We start from the raw sequence: 19,359 nt of genomic DNA on the forward strand, positions 1-19,359 counted from the left end.
GGTTCCAAATAGGAAAAGGAGTACGTCAAGGTTGTATATTGTCACCTTGCTTATTTAACTTATATGCAGAATACATCATGAGAAACGCTGGACTGGAAGAAACACAAGCTGGAATCAAGACTGCCGGGAGAAATATCAATAACCTCAGATATGCAGATGACACCACCCTTATGGCAGAAAGTGAAGAGGAACTCAAAAGCCTCTTGATGAAAGTGAAAGTGCAGAGTGAAAAAGTTGGCTTAAAGCTCAACATTCAGAAAATGAAGATCATGGCATCCGGTCCCATCACTTCATAGGAAATAGATGGGGAAACAGTGGAAACAGTGTCAGACTTTATTTTTCTGGGCTCCAAAATCACTCCAGATGGTGACTGCAGCCATGAAGTTAAAAGACGCTTTCTCCTTGGAGGGAAAGTTATGACAAACCTAGACAGCATATTCAAAAGCAGAGACATTACTTTGCCAACAAAGTTCTGTCTAGTCAAGGCTATGGTTTTTCCTGTGGTCATGTATGGATGTGAGAGTTGGACTGTGAAGAAGGCTGAGCGCCGAAGAATTGATGCTTTTGAACTGTGGTGTTGGAGAAGACTCTTGAGAGTCCCTTGGACTGCAAGGAGATCCAACCAGTCCATTCTGAAGGAGATCAGCCCTGGGATTTCTTTGGAAGGAATGATGCTAAAGCTGAAACTCCAGTACTTTGGCTACCTCATGCGAAGAGTTGATTCATTGGAAAAGACTGTGATGCTGGGAGGGATTGGGGGCAGGAGGAGAAGGGGATGACAGAGGATGAGATGGCTGGATGGCATCACTGACTCGATGGACGTGAGTCTGAGTGAACTCTGGGAGTTGGTGATGGATGGGGGGCCTGGCATGCTGTGATTCATGGGGTCGCAAAGAGTCGGACATGACTGAGCGACTGAACTGAACTGAGGAGTCGGCTCCGGTGGCCAGAACTGCAGGCCGAGGGCCTCAAACAGCAGAAATCTATTGTCTGGAGGGTTGAAGTTCAAGATCAAGGTGTCAGCAGGCTGGTTTCTCTTGAGGCCTGTCTCCTTGGATTGCAGACAGCTGTCTCCTTCCTGAGCCTTCCCCATTGTGTCTGTGTCCTGACCTCCTCTTCTTCTAAAGTCACTCAACTGACCTCACTTAACTCATCACCTTTTTAAAAGAATTTTATTGTTATTTGGCAAGCCTTCTCTTCAAACTCTTTAGTTCATCTGTCTACCCAACTGGTGTTCCAACAGTCACCCAGCCAAATCTCACGGATGCCAAGCACTGTGTCAAGCTGGGCATCACAAAGATCCACGACAATGCAGGTGCAGGTTTCCTGCACTGGAGGAGCTCAGAGTGCAGGACAGGAGTGACTGCAACCCAGTGTGGTCAGGGCCACCACAGCAGGAAGCCCTACGGAAGCCAAGGAAGAATGACCTGCTTGCCTGGGGAGAGGTCAAAGGCCACACTTGGGCTGGGTCTGGAGGGGGATTATCATTCCCCAGACAGGCCGGAGGGGGAAGGGACCCCAGAGAGAGGTGCAGCCGTGCAAAGGCAGGGGGTGCAGAGTTGGGCGCCAGGAGAGGGCAAGTGAGGAGGCGGGGGTAGGTTTATGAAGCCCCGTGCTCATCCCCACAAGGAGCACCCTCACACAGGGATGGCAGGGAGCCAGTGGAGAGGGTTCTGTTGGACTCAGAAGGACATTGTGGACGGCAACAAGAGGCTAGGGCAGAGTGGGGACACCGGCCCTAAGCCCAGCGTTCCTGGCTCAGTGGAAATACAAGGAATACTTACTAAGAAGCAGGTTAACAGAAAACTCGTCCATTCCAAGGTGGATGTCAGTCACCTTAAAACCGTCCCCCTTGGGGTACAGCTCTCTGAGAATAATTGTTGCTTTTCCATCCCTCTCCCCTATAAACAGGAGAAAGCCAAGTGCATGTGCCTCTGTGACCGTCAATCAAGCCAGCTGCAGGTCCTCACTGTGACTCTTTCCAACCTGCTTGCATCTCACATCAGTCCCTATTTGCAAGAGACTTGCTGCTGTAGCTGAATATAGTCTTGATGATTTTCAGTGAAACGTAATTTACACCTTCTGCTGCTTCCTTGAGAAATCATTTCCCCAGGACTGATTAAAAAACAGACCAGCCACCTAGAGTAACAGGGCACCCTGACCATGCCCTGGCACTCAATTCAGAAGCACCGCGGAATGGCACTCGAGTTGGCATCCTCTAAAGTGATCCTGATGCGAAGAACTGACTCATTTGAAAAAACCCTGATGCTGGGAAAGATTGAAGGCAGGAGGAGAAGGGGACAACAGAGGATGAGATGGCATCATCCACTCAATGGTCATGAGTCTGAGTAAACTCTGGGAGTTGGCAACGGACAGGGAGCCCTGGCATGCTGCATTCCACGGGGTCACAAAGAGTCAGACACGACTGAGCAACTGAACTAACTGAAAGTGATCCTGATGGGCAGAGAAGAGGGTTGGCATTTAGTGGACCGAGAGACTGCGCTTTTCAAACTGTGTCCCCCAGAGTGCTCAGGTTTCTTGGAGGAATCCTGGGAGTCACTTGAACAGGAGAATGATCAAGCCATAGTCCCTGGAAGAGCAGCACTGTGTCAGATCCCAGGAACCAGCACCAGAGAACCCCAGGTCTGGGAGACGCAGACTTCAGGCCAGCTCCAGCTCCCCTGCCTCCATTCATGCACCAGCAGTCATCTTCTTGGACCAGGGGCATAGTCGGGGCAAAGGGCTCAGGCCAGAGCTGGCTCCACAATCTCCCTGGAATGGCTGGTATTGCTTTGGCCAGGCTAGTCTCTCCCCACATGCTGAACACACTCGAAATGGCTCCACAGAGGACCCTGCACAGAGGAGGAAGAGGCGTGGCTACAATTTAATTCAGAATGTTTTCTCCTCAGGGAGGCAGAGGAGGCAGGTCTGAAATTCTCAACAACACCAGGCTCTCCACAGCCACGCCCACCACAGGGCTCCTTGAGGGCACGCACAGATCAGGTCTCATCCCATGGCTGTCCGTATGAACCTCCAGAAACCTTAGCTCCCTGTCTCTCTGATCCCAAATTCCCAGATGGTGTGCATCAGTCATCTGGCCCGAGTGGCAAGTGAACAATTAAAAGATTCACACTGATACTCCTTTTTTCCCTGAAGACCAGATTATCTCCTCTTTTCAAAAGAAGAGTCAGAAGCGGGAAGACAGGGACTTCTCTGGTGGTCCAGCGGTTAAGACTCTGTGCTTCCAACTGCAGGGAGCACAGGTTCAATTCCTGGTCAGGGAACTAAGATCTTGCATGCTGCTCAGAATAAATAAATAAATAAAGGTTAAAAAAAAAAAACAAAACCCTCCCTGCCCTCTCTGTGGCGGGTGGGGGGAGGGAGCTGTCATGAGCACAGAAAGCAGGCTTTCTCTGTGCCTGGTTCATGGGGGAATGCAAAGAGGGGACAACAATGAGCAGAAAGCCCTGCAAGTGCTGCCAGAGAATCAGATTATGGAGCCAGGGTGGAGGGGTACAGGGCACAGGCAGAATCTCCCACTACTGTGCTTCCGTTCTACCTGCAAAGAACCTACAGCAGCCATGCTCAGAAATTCGGCAGCTGGCTGGCCGAAAGAAGGAATCGAGGGCCACGTAGCAAACACATCAGCTTAAAAACATCCACGGGTCCTGTGACCCCCTCACTCTGAGCAGGACCCTACCCACAGGCCTCAGGAGGCAATCTTCTGCAAAAAAAAAACCTGCCCTTATAAGTGGGTTTATCTGCCGTAGGCTCTAAGATAAAATTCCCCTGGACTGCTGACCTCCAGCTAAGATTCTAATCTTGGTCACTCCCAGGCAGGTTTATCACATTCAGAGAGAATCCGGATGGGAGTAGAGTCAGACAACTGTGACATTTCAAGAAAGGAATTTCTGGCTTAAGTTTGTGGTCGAAATGCACCATGACAAAGGGTCCATCCACAGAAAGGCAGTGATCCTCCTGTAAACACATCTTCAATGATGACCTGAAACCTGACGGAAAGAGACTTAACTTGGAAGAACCAAGATGGAAACTGAGTTAAGGTGACAAGAGCCAGAGAGACAAGGTCTCCACCAGAAATGGTGACCAAGAGGTTTGAACTGATGCTCAGGGAAGCAGGTTTCTTTTACTAAGAAAATAATAGCCAGAACCCTGAGTGATAGATGGCCACAAGCACATCCGGCTCCCTGACACCAGGCTCTCTGCAGAGCACTGACATCAAAGGAGACAACTCTAACTTGCACAACGATCCTCTGATACGGGTCTTGCTGTTGTTCAGTCGCTAGCCGTGTCTGACTCCTTTGCGATCTGTACTGTAGCCTGCCAGGCTCCTCTGTCCATGGGATTTCCCAAGCAAGAATACTGGAGTAGGTTGCCATTTCCTTCTCCAGGGGGTAGAAGGGAAGTAGGATTGCCATTTCCTTCCCAACCCAGGAATTGAACCCACCTCTCCTGCATTGGCGGACGCATTCTTTACCACTGAGCCACCAGGGAAGCCTGACATGGGTCTTAAAGACATAGAAACTAAGGTCCAAGGACAGGAAAGCGACTGGCCCCAAGTTTCGCACAGCCAGTACTCAAACCCAGGTCAGATCAGCCCTGAACACCAACACACTAGAGTGTCTACAAACTGAGGACACTCCTATTCTAAGACTCCAGAACTGCTGCAGGAAAATAGAGCTGTCTTGGAAAGTGAAACAGGCCCCAGAATACTGGGGTTGTTAGTTTTTATGGGTTGGGTAATTTAGTATGCTAATGAGTGGGAAGAATATTCTAACTATCTTGGAGAAGGGGCAGGGATTTCCAGGCATTGGGGCACTGCCCATCTTGGCCTTTTTATGGTCAGCCTCAGAACTGTCATGGCATCTGGTGGCATGTCATTAAGGTGCTAATATATTACGATAAGCATATAATAAGGCTTGAGGTCTATGACCCGGAAGTCAAGTCATCCACCATCTTGCGCCAGAAGTGGAATCCTCCGCCATCTTGGGTCTAGTAGGTTCTGACTCGTTTACCTCACATCCTCAACGGCTGTATCACTCTTTTAAAGACCGTGCCTGCCCTCTTCCCTCCTGTTTCAGGAGGGCCTGGTATGGCTTGCTGTGCATTATATACAAGGTGACAATCTTACTTCCCAGCTTTGCCTATACAGAGAAGTGGCTAAAAACGTGACCGGGAGGGGAGGCAGAATCCAGGTAGTGAGGGGACGCATAAGCAAAGGTAAGTCATGTTATATCAGGAAGACAAAAAAACCCAAGGAAAGTCTTAACCAGGAATGTTCCTTGGCCGAACTGGCTAGAGAAATCACCACGGCATTTCTACGGAGAATGGACATCACCAAGGGGCCAAAGGCAGAGCCAGCGCAGTTAGGGGCCAGGGCAGTAATCCAGGCAAGAGGAGGCAGGCCAAGCGCAGAGCCACGTAGACCTGAGGGCTGCATCCAGGGGCCGTGGGAGACGCCAGCTTTACGGCACTAACTCCATCGCCAGTTCTGAGACCATCAGTTGTTCTAAGCCCCACAGCAACACCTTCAGAAGAGAATTTCCCATCCAGGCCCTTGAAACAAATCTTTCTGTGGGCCCAGGACCAGCAAAGACGAAAAGGAATGCCTAAATCCTTCAGTAAACTCCAACACGTCACCTCTCCTGACATTTTTCTCATTATAAGAGCCTCTTCGGGGAACGTCTGAGCACCCAGAGGCCCATCAGACCCAGGTAAGAAGCAATTAAGACTAATTAACCCAGCCTGAGCAGCAACAACCATCATGCAGCAGCTTCCAATAAACCAGAACTGGCCAGCGGCTGCAGCTTCACTTGCTTTAAATAGTAGGATCTGGGTCCTGAAAAATCCAGAGAAGTGCTCTCCGGCAGTGCTTCTAAGAGTGTGGGCCCCAGACAAGCAGCATCTCCTTGTCAGACCTTTTTAAAAATGCAGACTCTCAGGTCCCACCCCAGACCCTCAGAATCCAAATCTACATTCAGTAAGAGGCTCTGGTGACTTCTGCCTGTGGGTCGGAAGGCCCTGACCACAGGACTGCAACCAGGGAGCCCTGTACTTGATCTCAGAGGGGCCCAGGGAAAGAGGGAGTTTCCTCTCACCCCAGCCGCACCCCCATAAATGGAAGTCCAGTAAAGCGGTAGCTCTCAGTATTGGTCTTGGCATGATCCCCAGAACATGGGGGGTGTAGACTCCACTAACAGTGTGTACAAGGTGCCTGGCTACCTCACAGGAGCCCTAGGAAACTTACGCAGATTCTGCAACCGGCCCAGGGTCTCTCAGGCAGCAGGGTCTGAGTCAGGATTTGAACCCAGAGCTGCCAGACCCTGACCCTGCACTCTTCAGCCATTTGGAGGAGGTTCTGTCCCTGCCCCTGAGCAGAGTGTCCACACTGATGGTAGCCACAGGGCTCACATTCCAGCCCACAAACCAAACCACACAACACATCCAGCATCCCCCCTTGGAATGGGATCAAGTGCCTTGAGATGTGGGGACATGTTTTTCCTAACACACTGGTATCCGGCAAGACCACCCTGGGCTCTCTGTATGCTGTCAAGTTCATGCATGCTGTAGTTAAGACCCTGGGCCTACCATTCAGCTCTCAGCCACCTCTCTTCCTTACCTAGCCAGGGTGAAACATTCCCAAGCCCCACCTCCAACCCATGATGGCGATCAAGAGACCCCTCTGGGCAAATAGGAACACCAGATACCACCCTCCCGCCCACCATCCTTTTTACCACCTTCAAACCTCTCAGATTAAACAGACTCAAATTGAGGTCTAATTCCAAAACCTGTGTTCTTTCCATGACCCTATGTAGTCTTACATAACCCATGAAGAAAGAAAAGTAAACTAAATCCAATCTAATTCCAGAATTTAATCATGGCTTGCAAACTTAAAAACCCCTTAGGGTACTCAAATGCTTTCCTACTCAAATTGAGGCTCAGAGGCCAGCAGCACCTGGAAGCTTGTTAGACAATGCAGAGTCTCAGGCCCCACCCCAGGCCCACTGAAGCCAGATCTGCATCTGAACAAAAGCCCCCTGTGATATGCATGCACATTAATATTATAAGTGCTGGCTTAATGTCCTACATGGTATGTTGCACAGGTGGATTCCATGTGCCCACAGCAAGCAGGAGGCCCCAGGCATCCAAAACCTTCTTTATAAATACGAAAATACTAGATTGAGTACAAGATTAGCTGGTAGAGATGCTAGGAAAGGTTGAAGGCAAAAGGAGAAGAGGGCAGCAAAGGATGAGGTGGTTGGATAGCATCACCGACTCAATGGATATGAACGTGGGCAAACTCTGGGAAATAGCGAGGGACAGGGAAGCTGGCATGCTGCAGTCCATGAGGTCACAAAGAATCAGACACGACTTAGGGACTGACCGACACCATCATCAGATTAGCAGATTTTCTGTGAAGTATGTCCTTGATTATCCAGAACTCAACAGTTTCATTTTTCACTTCAAACACAACAAAAGCTTGTAGCTATTTATCAGTAAAACACTTGCTAAATGAGAAGAGTGGCCTCCAACTTCCTATTTCTATTTCTACTTTATATTATGAATCAAAAACAAATGACACTCTTCCATGAGCCATCGCTAAAATAAGGAGCCTCTGTCATGATTAAATTAGGACAAGGATTCATTTCTGTAGAAATTTTAAAATATCATCTCTGAAGAGTTTTTACAACTTAATTAGTTTTTTTGTTGACGAATATGGGAGTTCTCTGTGCATCTGACAAGCAAATGAGAAGGGTGGAGAAATGAAGGCATTTGAGAAAGAACAATGGATGCAAAACTTCTGGAAAGGCTTTCGTTCCAGTAGAACAAGTTGTGAAACTGAAGTTTTTTTTAGAGAAATCATCTGCCAGAGTCACCTAGGGGGGCTGGCACATCCCTGAGGGCTCCCAGAGAAGACCTTGGCTCCAGGCCTCGACTGTATCCACCGGGCCTTGCAGAGAGCCTAGCATACACAGTAGGTGCTCAAATATAAATATTTGTTTTTGTTGAACCAAACGTTGACAGATGTATTTACCGCAAAGAAAAAAAAAAAAATCACAGGAAGTCTGGGATCAGGCCAAGTATCACTAGTGTGCCCAGGAGCATGGCAAATGCCAGAAGAGCTTGGTGGAGGGGGAGCTGATTTGAAAGAACAGTAAAAGCTCATCCTGGTCTCAGTAGCTATGGGCCCATGCTGGGGCTGAACTCCAAGGGAGCCTATCAGACACACAGAGTCCCCGGCCTAACCCCAGACCTACTAAGTCAGAATCTGCATCCAACAACATCCAGAAACCTTGCTCTAGAGGTATCAAAGTCAACTTGAGAAGCACCACTCGGTATGGCCATAAAATACGGAGACTAAACTAGAACAGAAACAGAGCATCCCCCTGAGTGAAGACACACCCTGGTGGACACCAAAGCCGTCCATATACATGCAGCTCACTCCTCCTCTCCTTCTGGGCACCGGGCAGGACTACATCACCCCACCCACTTGAAGTGAGGTGTGGCTGGGCTTTCATCAATGACATCTGAGCACCAACGCCATGTGCCACTTGTGGGAAGAAGCTTTAAGAACCAGGTGCTGTTGGTCACCCAGCAAGATCCAAGACCGTGGTTGCTCCCTCATCCTGGGTCCCTCCTGGAGGGTCTCGCTGCCACCAACTGACTTGCTATAGACTGGCAGTGTGAGAAGAGGCGAACCTATATTGTTTTTAAGCACTCAGACTTGGGGACTGTTTGTTACAGCAGCATTCCCTAACCCATCCTGACTGACACAGCACCTAAGCCCCCAATGCTGCCATCTTCAGAACATCTGTTTCTCCCCGTTGAGAACAGCTCAAACACATCATGACTTGAGGACCTCGTTTTAAACCCTGAACAGCATTACTTAACTCAATGACCTTCTACACTCTTCAGACTTCACTCCATCATCTTATTTTCTCCTTTCCCCAGATTTCCCCATGTATTTATGCTTCTATCTTACTGTACCGTATGCTTTTTGGTAAGCTGCTTTACATCCTTTTTTCAACAAGGTGACAGACAGACAGTCACACATACAGACACACCAGACTTGGCTCCAAATAAAATCTGGCTGTTTCCAAAAAAACCAAATGCACCCCTTGAAAGACAAAGATTTGCTGTTACTAAGGATATCTAAAAGAACATGGCCTTGGGCCAGGCAAGTACTCCTTCAGCTGGGTCTTTGCACAAAAGGATACATCAGAGAATGCATGGGACACAGTCTCTGCTTTTAAAAAGCAGTTCATTCTTGGAAACACCAGCTCATTTTGCCTTGTCATCAGGTGAAATCTGAACCACGCTAACTCCATTAAAAACACTTAGCATCACTGACAAAAATGTTTTATTTTTCAAATTCAGCTGAACCCCTTTTGCATGGGTGGCCTTGTGTGAGGCACAGGTGAACCTTGTTTTAACCAGTTCCTCCAGGTGGGAAGGTCGGGTGTGGCCAATTGAGCTATAACAGAAACAGGCTGCAACGGGTATTCTGAGGCTTATGGCTTGATTCTTCCCGAGTCCAAATTTCTACATGTGGAACTGCTGGGGCAGAGGGCACATACATTGTTATGGTTTTAAGATGTATTGCCAAATTACACTCTGGGAAGCATATGACAATCTTCCTACACTCTAGCCAAGACTCATTCTGTTTTTATGTTGACGCTTTTCGTTAAAGCTACCTTTTCCAAAAAAATTACAATTCTTTGATTACTAATGAGACTGAATATGCTGATGACTTTGCACATCTTTTATTATGAAGTGTCTATCCAAGTTCCCTGCCCATTCGCATACTGATGTGTTCCTGTTTCTGCTTTTTGGGGAAAAAAAAATTATAAAAGTAGTTCCTGCATTAAGGACATTAACTTTTCCCCAATTTTTATTTGCCTTTTAGCTCATTTTTGAAGGAAGAGGTCTCTGGTGGCAGAGTAGACGATTCATGGATGAGGAAAATACCATAGAGTACATCACAACAGTCCTGCAGAGGTAAGGCCCCTCACGTCCCCCGTCAATCCACTGGCAAATTCTTCTGACTCAACCTGCAAGACATATTCCAAATCCATCCCCTTCTCTCTCAGAACCTCCACTCCCACCAACCTGCTCCCAGCTTTCGAACTCATCTGCTTGCTCCTGTTCCTGCCCTTTAAAATCCATCCTCCACACTACAGCCCAGGTGAGCTTTCCAAAACAACTCGGAGCATGCTAACCTGTCAATCACACCGAAAGCTACGAACCACTGAAAAAGAAAGGATAAATAGGGAATGTGATAGAGGTGCTAAATGTTGCTATCATGTTATAATATCTGCTATCAGATGAACAGGCTGTATACCTTAATTTTACACAAGATGACAGGTCCAATGTAGTCAATGAAAAGAAACCATCTGTAGCTTGAAATCGGCCATGGCGGGAGTATTTACATCCCAGAAATTGGCAGATGCTACAAATCAGAACTTCCACCCTCCATCCCCCAAAGTTGATCAATAAACATTTACCAGCACATCATTGGAGGCAGAAGAAGCTTCAGAGAGTGTCAGAGAATGATACTCCGATTTTGTCCACCCAAAAACCGCTGAGAAGGAGCAGAGGGGGCTCCAGATAGAGGGACCCTTCAGACAGGAGATTGTCTCTGGCAAAAAGAGTATGGACAGACAAACAGAGAACCACACAGGAAAGCACAGGTCAGCAGAGGCCCAAAGGACACGGAGGAACAGCTGGGCCCTTGGAATGACGCTGTTTGCAGTTAAATTCCCCAGAACATAAATGCAAATCTAGGGAAAGGCAAGAACCTCAAATGCTTGACAGTACCTTTCTTTCACTGTGCAGAACAGGTACATAAAACATAAATTCATAGAGAAAAATCAAGTTACATATACTGTAGGGAGAAGGAAAGTAACTATCCAACTTACCTGCCTCCCTTTCTGCCACATCCCAAGCTTGTCCTTGCTCTCTAACCATTCTGGAATATTCTGGTTCTCTCATATCTATCAAACATACTCCCCTCTCTAAGGTTATTTGCATTTGCAGAACAAACACTCACATCCCAGATCCTCATGTGCCTGGCTCACTCAGCTCTTTGCTCAGATATCCCCTCCTTGCAGAAGCTTTCTCTGACAGTTTCTGGAACCCCTCTTCCTGTACCCTGCACCCCTAACTTATCACAGTACCCTGCTTTAAAATCATATATACTACTATAAAATCAGATATATATATATATAAAATCATATATATATATATATTTTTTTTTTTGCTAGTTTATCATCTCTCCAACTAAAAGGTAAGTTTCTTTTCTATGCCTTTCGTTGCTTCACCTACAGTAGCATTCACAGTCTATTGTTAGGCACTCAGGGATTGTTGAATGAATGATCAACTTCTGAACAGGGATTGGCAAACCACACACAGCCCAGAGCTAAGGAAGGGCCTATCCATCTTTTTTTTCTGGCTGTGTAGGTCTTAGTTCAGAGAAGGCAATGGCACCCCACTCCAGTACTCTTGCCTGGAAAATCCCATGGATGGAGGAGCCTGGTGGGAGGCCGTCTATGGGGGGTCGCACAGAGTCGGACATGACTGAAGCGACTTAGCAGCAGCAGCAGCAGGTCTTACAGCACAGGGAATCTTCACTGCAGTGCACAGACTCTCTAGCTGTGGCTCGAGAGTAGCTGTGGCATGAGGGCTTAGTTGCTCCTTGGCATGTGGGATTTTAGTTCCTCAACCAGGGGAACCGCCTAGGTGGTCTAGGGGAACCACTAGACCACCAGGGAAGTCCCTGGCCTATCCATCTTTAAATAGTTGAAAATGAAGCAAAAGAAGAAAGATACTGCATGGCACAAATTCAAATCCCAGCGTCCATAAATAAAGTTTTATCAGCACACAGCCACACCCGCTGGTTCAGGGCTCCTCTCGAGCTGCTTCGTGCTCCACAGGCAGGGCTGAGTGGCTGTGACAGGGACCATATGGGTGCTCTCACAGCTTCTCACTGTCTCCGGCGTACTGCACATCACAGCACCGCAGCTATAACTTGAGGATGCCGCTTGGCCCACAAAGCCGAAAATGTTTCCTGGCCCTTTTCAGAAAAAGTCTGCCAACACAAGCGAAGAAGGAGAAGGCTCTGAGGAACGTTTCTAAGGGAGAACAGACCAGGTTTGCACTCAACCGAACAGGAGAGGAAAGGTAAGAAGGGGTAGAGTCGGGTGACACTGGAGAGATGACGGTGACATGCACCGTCAGAGGGTTCAGAGGGTGGGGGGAGAAGGCACTTAGAGGAGGAGAGAGATTAAAAGTGTAGTATGGACATGGGACATGTGAGTCCCTGGGGACTGAGTCTGGCTACCAACTCAAGAAATGAGGGGAATGCAGTGAACCGGGAAGTTAATCTCACAAAATTGATCTTTATCAGATGGGAGGCAGGAGAGACACTAAATGCAAAGGCAAGAGGTGGGCGAGTCCTCTGAGGAACCCATGCAAACCTGGCACCACACACCTGTCGTAGCTGAACCTCCACAGTGTCACCCATGCTCTGATGCTCCAAGGGACAAGCCAAGCCCGCCAGCTGGCCACCACTTCTACTTCTCTCCATGGGAATAAGCACCACCCAGGCACTTCCCTGGTGGTCCAGTGGTTAAGACGCCACTCTTTCAATGCAAGGGCCATGGGTTCAATCCCTGGTTGAGGAACTAAGATCCCATATACAGTTCAATCAAAAACAGGTGGGGGCAGGGAACACTATCCAGCAGCCTCGCCATTGCAGGCAGAGCGGAATCTACTTATTTGGCAATTTTAAGTGCTGGGGACCCGTGCTGACATTCTGTTAGAAAGCTTGTCATGTGGCTGTTGGGAGTAATAAGTGGGCAAGCTGGGAGAACCCCAACCTCTGGATAAAAATCCTAACACCTAACTTATATCCAAGATTTCCTGGTTTACCAAACCTTTTCTTTCACCAGCCAGGTAAGGCCCAGCATCCGTGCTCGTAGACAAGGTCAACCAGGCTGTAAGATAAAAGCTGGGCTTCTTCGGGCTGGGAAGAGTACAAGCAGGTCAGCATCTCATTCATGTTTCTAACTGGTAATGGACTCCGGGGATTCACGTGGTGGTTAACAGATGTCAGGGATTCCTGCCGACTTGTTGCTAAGGGAACTTTTGTGAAGATGCCCCGAATCCAGAGAATCCACAAACCCTGCCCACTGCTTTGAAGTCCCGAGGGGGTGGCCACTTGACCAGACCTGCACAGAGCAGTGAAGGGGGGAATGCTGCTCAGGAGCGGAGGCAGAGGGTGGGCCGTAGGTAGAGTTTCACACAGCGGGAGCCACAAACGCTGGCCACAGCCCCCAAATCAAAGGGCAGGATGACTTTGTGAAGATGGCAGAAAGCACCTTAATCTTTTCAGTCACAATCACATGCTCCGCGAACCACCAGCCCTAATTATTTCTTTTGTGGACAGAGCTTATGACTGCCTTGAAAAATACAGGCATGAGGAACAAGGTCACACCCATTTTAGGTAATCTCCATGTTACAAAAAGAAAGGCCCTGTATTAAAACCAATCTGTGCAACATATCGAGCATCTACAAGATGTCAGGCAGTTCGGATGCATGATGTCCATTAACAACCAGCACCAAATAGCCCCAACTTGAAAAAGTTGGTTTGTCAGTGGCTCAGGAGACAGACCCAGGCTTCAGGCACAGAAAAATCTGGTTTCAAATTCTGCTGCATCATTAATCGCCATTACAAAGAAATCCCTGGCATCTTTAAAAACAAAACAAAAAAAACAAAACATAAAAGGATGACGATGGAGAATTTCCTAGCAGAATGACCAAGTCTGTTCATTTTACCTCCCCGAAGCTCTCTCATCCATGTGACCTGGTACACCTTCCCCTCTAACGGATCATCTGTCCCAGGTATTCTCCCTAGCCTTGTGAGGTAGCCAGTCTGCAAAATGGCCTTCAGTGAACCTTGCTTCAGTGTCACACCTGTACCCACACCTGTATGAACCGCCCTCCTACCCTGAATCAGGGACTGGCCCTGAGACTCACTTTGCCCATGAAACCTGGCAGAAACGATGCGCCAGGTCTGAACCTGAGCCTTAAGAAGGCCTGGCAGTTTGCACTTTTGCTTTCTTGGAAGTCAGTATGTCAAAACTCCAGCTGCTCTGCTGCAGAGAAAGGCACCAGAGGATGAGACACCACATTAGAAGCCACATGAAAGGCACCAGATGGGTGAGTGAATATGCCCTTCTGGAGGTTCCAGCTCAGCGGAGCCTCCATGACCCCAACTCTGGCCACCATCTGACTGCAAATGCATGAGAGACGCCAAGACCAGCAGAAGAACAACCCAGCTGAGCCCCATCAATCCACAGAAACATGTGCCATAGTAACAAACAGTTGTTTTGTGACACTAAGTTTTGAGGGGGCTTATTTCACAGCAATGGATAAAATATCCCTCATGATCCACAGCACAGCCCACTTCCCCAGCCCAGCATCTCTCTCCCCCAGCAACGTTCTGTAAACTTCTGCAACACAATCACCTGAACCCAAAATGGGAGAACAGGACTTGGAGAGAAGGACGTGCAAGGGTGACCCTCTGCAGCCAACTAGTTTGACTGGCAAAGTCTCATATTCCGTTACTATCTCTGAAGTCCAGGCCTTGCAGCCAGATTGTGGATGCTGAAAACAGCACCTCGCTCAAGGAAAGCTCTATTGTGTGTGCATTCCAATCTTATTACCAGCCCCCCAACCCCTAGGATTAATCCCCAAAACCTCTAGAGCTTTCTGCAGATGCTTTACAGTACCTTCCAGATCCTTAATTCTCTCCATTCAAGGTAAGAGCATCACCTCAGCTGCTCCTCAACCATGTCTCTCTAAGCTCCTCGAGCTCTTTGTGGTGGATCAGACCCTCAAGAAAGATGTTTCTGCTTGCTTTTATCTAAAGTGAAAGTGAAGTCGCTCAGTCGTGTCCAACTCTTTGCAACTCCATGGACAGTAGCCTACCAGGCCCCGCCGTCCATGGGATTTTCCACGCAAGAATACTGGAGTGGGCTGCCATTTCCTTCTCCAGATATATCTTCCCAACCCAGGGATCGAACCCGGGTCTCCTGCATTGCAGACAGACGCTTTACCGTCTGAGCCACCAGATCCTCTAGGCTTTTATCTAAGGGCCTTGATAATTCCTAGGCAGCTGTGCATCTTATCTATTACGCCTCCTCCCTTTTCTGGGAAAATTGGCTCCCTCCGCCTGTCACCCTCTGGAAGGCTGCCCCATCCACTGAAGAGTGGGATCCCTGTGACCAGTCCCTGCCTACCAGGGCTCCCCATCTCTGCTTGGCGGAGGTTTTCCTGGAAGCCACCCTTTGGAAGCCAAGTATGTGCAGCCCATTCCCTCATTTCCTTGGGGTCTTGACCAAAAGATTTCCCCAGGAACCAGGACCTCTGTCAAACTGGCCTCTGCTCAGGGGCTCACTGGCCACCAGGGTGGGTCTTTTGACCTCCCTGTCAGCTCTCAACTCCTCTCAACGGGGTGTGCTTCCCCTTTTTTTTTTTTTCCACATGAACAAGGAGGAAATCCTTGAGGCGTGTCTATCTTGCACAGACGGCTCTCGATCTTTGGCACATTTTTGCCAAGATGGGGTTTCCTGACAGCACTCTATCAGAACAAATGGTGCACTGGGGTGGGGGCTAGGCTGTGCATCCCCCCATCTGAATCCTGCCTCAGGAGCCTAGTGTAGCCCCTTCTGTCTGTACTTATATCCCCAACAGCTCCCCTGGCCTTCTGAACTCCATGCCCCTCTGCAAGCTGAGTGCCAGGCACCCCACTAGCAGAGGTTTACCACCTCTAGTACCTACGGGCTCCTTCTCTGGCCACCTGGTTTCAGCACCAACACCTGGCTGGCAGTCCTCCAGACCCATGATTCCCTATGCTGGCCAGTCCACCACCTGCGACCCCCTTGCGAGTTCTGCATTCCCTAACCCAGCCTATCTTTGGGGACTCACTGCAACCCAGGGGAACCTACCTGCATATCCTCCATCTCTACTAACCTCAGCCTCGAGGTCCAGGCCTGCTCATGTATGAAGTTCCCAGATACAAAGACCCTCCCTGTCAAAGCTGCATCTGCTTTTCCCTGAAAAGAGTCCTAGGACTCAGGCCCACTCCTCCCTCCACCTGTGGGAAACACAGCTGGCTCTGAGTGAAATTAAACATCAGGGTTTGCAGGAGAGCTTCTCAAGTGGGTAGGAGCAGCTGCCCTCACCGTAGCCCCAGCATCTCTGCCGCCCCTTAGGGACGCTGTCTCCGGCAGGCTGACCTCAGGAGCTACACAGACCCTTCACCACAAGGATCCAGACCCTTCACTTGCCTTCTGGTACAGTGTGACCCAGGATATTGAGTTTAAAAGAGACAGAGGCCCAAAGGGTAATATTCAGCCAGCTGAGCTGCTAACCAACTACTCCTTGGCTGACTGCCTTCACCTTTTTCATTCAATTTGCCTGCCTACAAAAATGGGGATAGCTCCTTCCCCTTCCCAGGGCTGTCAGGGGAACTGGTGACAATGCATGGACCATACCTGGTGCCTAGCAAGTGCTTAACAAAATGGGAGCCCCTCTCAGGGTTACTGCTCCCTCAGATGGGTGCTGGTCTGAAAGCCCCTTAGGAGATAGGAGAGTCTCAATGTATATACCACAAACTGTGACCGACACACCCACAACTGTCCCATCTGATCGTTCTGTTTGTCCCCTGGGTCTGATTCACCCTCCCTTTCCTCCCAGGAAGGAAAAGCAGAGCCACTTCACTCTCGCTAACACAGTGGACAAACCCTCCAACCTCACTCCCCACCCAACACACAGCTGGCTCAGTCCAGCCAGGGACGCTCCTCACCGGACATCCAACAGCCAGATTTCCACATCAGTGTTTCCTGGAAAAGTGTGGCCACCAGAGGACTCTACCACAGGAGCCTCTCCCAGGGCTTCTGGAATAGAAACAAGGAGGCTCCAGATCTTCATAAGGGGCCATTCACTTGCTTTCTTTCACACCTGAATCTCAGGAAGGCAGTTAGGAAAGCTGAGAAACACCTGCGCCTCCCCTACGCTGCCTGGCTCTCAAATTACAGAACCAAGAAGGTTTCCAAATAGCCTCAGTGGACAGCCCATGAAAGCTCCTTCCAGCCTCAACTTTGCTCAAAGGCTACTAAAGCCTCATAGGAGGGATTTTGTTCTCTGGACCTGAAAGAAACATCACTGTATCTCTATGAGGCCAGGCTCGATTTCTGATAATGTTTCCAGAGGGTTTTTCTCAGGCAAACTCACCCATAACCATTCCACCCCTATCTGGCTTTCTGTCTGTCTTTTTTGAGTCACACAGAGCATTTTCAGTCAAAATTTGCTACTTTGTTCTTTGTGAAGTAGGTCGGTGGGGGGTGGGGGTTAAATTATTAATCAATTCAATCTCTATGATTTGGACAGTATTTTGACAGAATATTTCCGACGACTCACAGTTAGTCTTTGCAGCAATCCTGGGGTCAGGCTGAAGGGGACGTCCTGTAAAACCACCTCCCACCCCCCACCAAAGGACTTTAGAAACTTCGGATCCCACTCAGGCTGTGACCATGAGCTCAGCGATTAGAGGACAGCGAGGCCTCCCAACTGTCACCCAGACAATAAACAGCCAGTCGACTTGGCTCAGCAGGTCCTGTGAAACCTGGGGCCAGGCCAGGACCCCAGGACAAGCCACTTTCCAGGTTCTGAACCTTGACCTAGGGGAGCTGGGCCAGGGGAGGGGGCGCTGGCTGGGGGCTGCGGCACCCCCGGGTCAGACCTGCTGACGGGGCTCGGGCTGGTAGCCAGCCAGGCTCAGCTGACCAGTAAGTGGACGGCCCGGAGGCAGCCGGGGAGCTGACCCGCCGCAGCACAACTGTCCACGGGTCGGCAGGCTCGGGGCGCCGGGGCCACTTTTCACATCCCGATCGTCTGCACGTCTTCCCTAGACCGCCGGACTCCGCAGCCCTCCGGCGGCCCCGGCCACCGCCGGAACGCGCCCGCCCGCTCCCGAGCTTACACTGGCAACAAGTTCTCGCTTCCTCAGGGCGGCCACGATGTGCTCGAGAGGCCCGGCACGGGGAGCGCTCGGGGGGCGAACCCCGCGCTGCCCACGCCCCAAGGGCGCACGCCGCCTCCACCGCCCACAGGAGCGCGCGGCTCTGGGTCCAGCGCACAGAGGCGGCCCCCCGGGCTCCCCTCCGGCAGGGGCGGCTCCGGCCTCCCGGGAACAGGCAACAGGTACGCGAGCGCGCCGGCCTCCCAGCCCCGGCCCTCGCCCCTTACCTCCAGCAGCTGCACGTAGCTCGCCGGGAACCAGCCGCGGAGTCCGTCCTCCTTCTCGCCTTCCCACCAGCCGCCGTCCGGGACCTGCAGCAGCGTGATGAGCTCGCCCGCGGCGAAGCGCAGCCCCTGGCCATGCCGCTCCCCGGAAAAGGGGTACAGGGTCCGGCAGCGGGCGCCGGACATGGCCTTGGCGCCGGGGCTCACACAGCAGCCTGCATCCCTGCCGAGCCCCGCGGGCTGGGCAGCGGCTCCGCGGGGTCCCAGGCGCCCGGCGCTCCGGGCTCCCGCGCTCTGGGCGCGCGCCGTCTCGGGGGTAACCGGGGTTCCCCGGGCAGGCGAGGGACGTGCACCCCGCGCAGGGAAACCGAGACTCGCTGGCTTCGGAGAGCGAGCGGCGACGCCCCCGGGCCGGGCGGCTCGCGGCTCCCAGCTCGGGGCGGGGGGGCGGGGCTCAGGGGGAGGAGACCCAGGCGCCGCGGGCGCCGGAGACAACTTCCCGGGGACGCGGAACGCGGGCGTCCGCCGCGAGGGCCGGCCGCAGCCGAGGCCGCCCTGGCGCGCGGAAATGCGCAGCTCCCAGGGGAGGTGGGACCCGGAGCATCCCCCTCGGCCAGGCTCCGCGGCGAGGGAGGGGCAGCGGACGTGGAGAGGGGCTGGCGGCCGGGCGGGGGCCCGCTCTGCGCGCGGGGGCGGGGCTGGGCGGGGGCTGGGCCAGGGCGGCCACGCCCGCTGAGGGCCGGGCGCTCCCTCGCAGAGCAGGCGGCTTACTCGGGAGGGGTCTCCAGGCTCACACCCCCACCCCGGAAAGCCGCGGGGTTAGAAACGCCCCTTTCTGCGCGGCCTGTTGGCCGGTGGTGGGCGTGCGCCTCCTCCGAGGTGCCGGTGAGGGAATGTGTGTGTGGCCGTCACTGTCAGGGTTGAACCTGGGGTTGAACTTGACTCACCGGAAACTGGACGAGGGGTGAGAGGCAGACTTGAAGCCGACTCCTGAGCCAGGTGGCAGCCGGTGGGACCGAGTGAGGCGGCGAC

The 19,359-nt window shown here is 51.1% G+C and overlaps 1 protein-coding gene across 2 annotated transcripts in view; it reads right to left on the bottom strand.

The window, feature by feature from the left end:
• The window catches only part of GAS7 (growth arrest specific 7), a 209,993-nt gene extending 191,264 nt beyond the window's left edge, over positions 1 to 18,729 (bottom strand). Inside the window, exon 1 of one of the 2 annotated variants that reach the window (XM_005220391.5) lies at positions 18,331 to 18,729. In XM_005220391.5, coding sequence (XP_005220448.1) covers positions 18,331 to 18,513 — 183 coding nt within the window. In that variant the 5' untranslated portion in view covers positions 18,514 to 18,729. 2 annotated transcript variants of the gene reach the window in all.
• Between the last annotated feature and the right edge of the window lie 630 nt (positions 18,730 to 19,359).

This window comes from Bos taurus, chromosome 19 (assembly GCF_002263795.3).
Source record: "Bos taurus isolate L1 Dominette 01449 registration number 42190680 breed Hereford chromosome 19, ARS-UCD2.0, whole genome shotgun sequence".
Classification (NCBI taxonomy): domain Eukaryota; kingdom Metazoa; phylum Chordata; class Mammalia; order Artiodactyla; family Bovidae; genus Bos; species Bos taurus.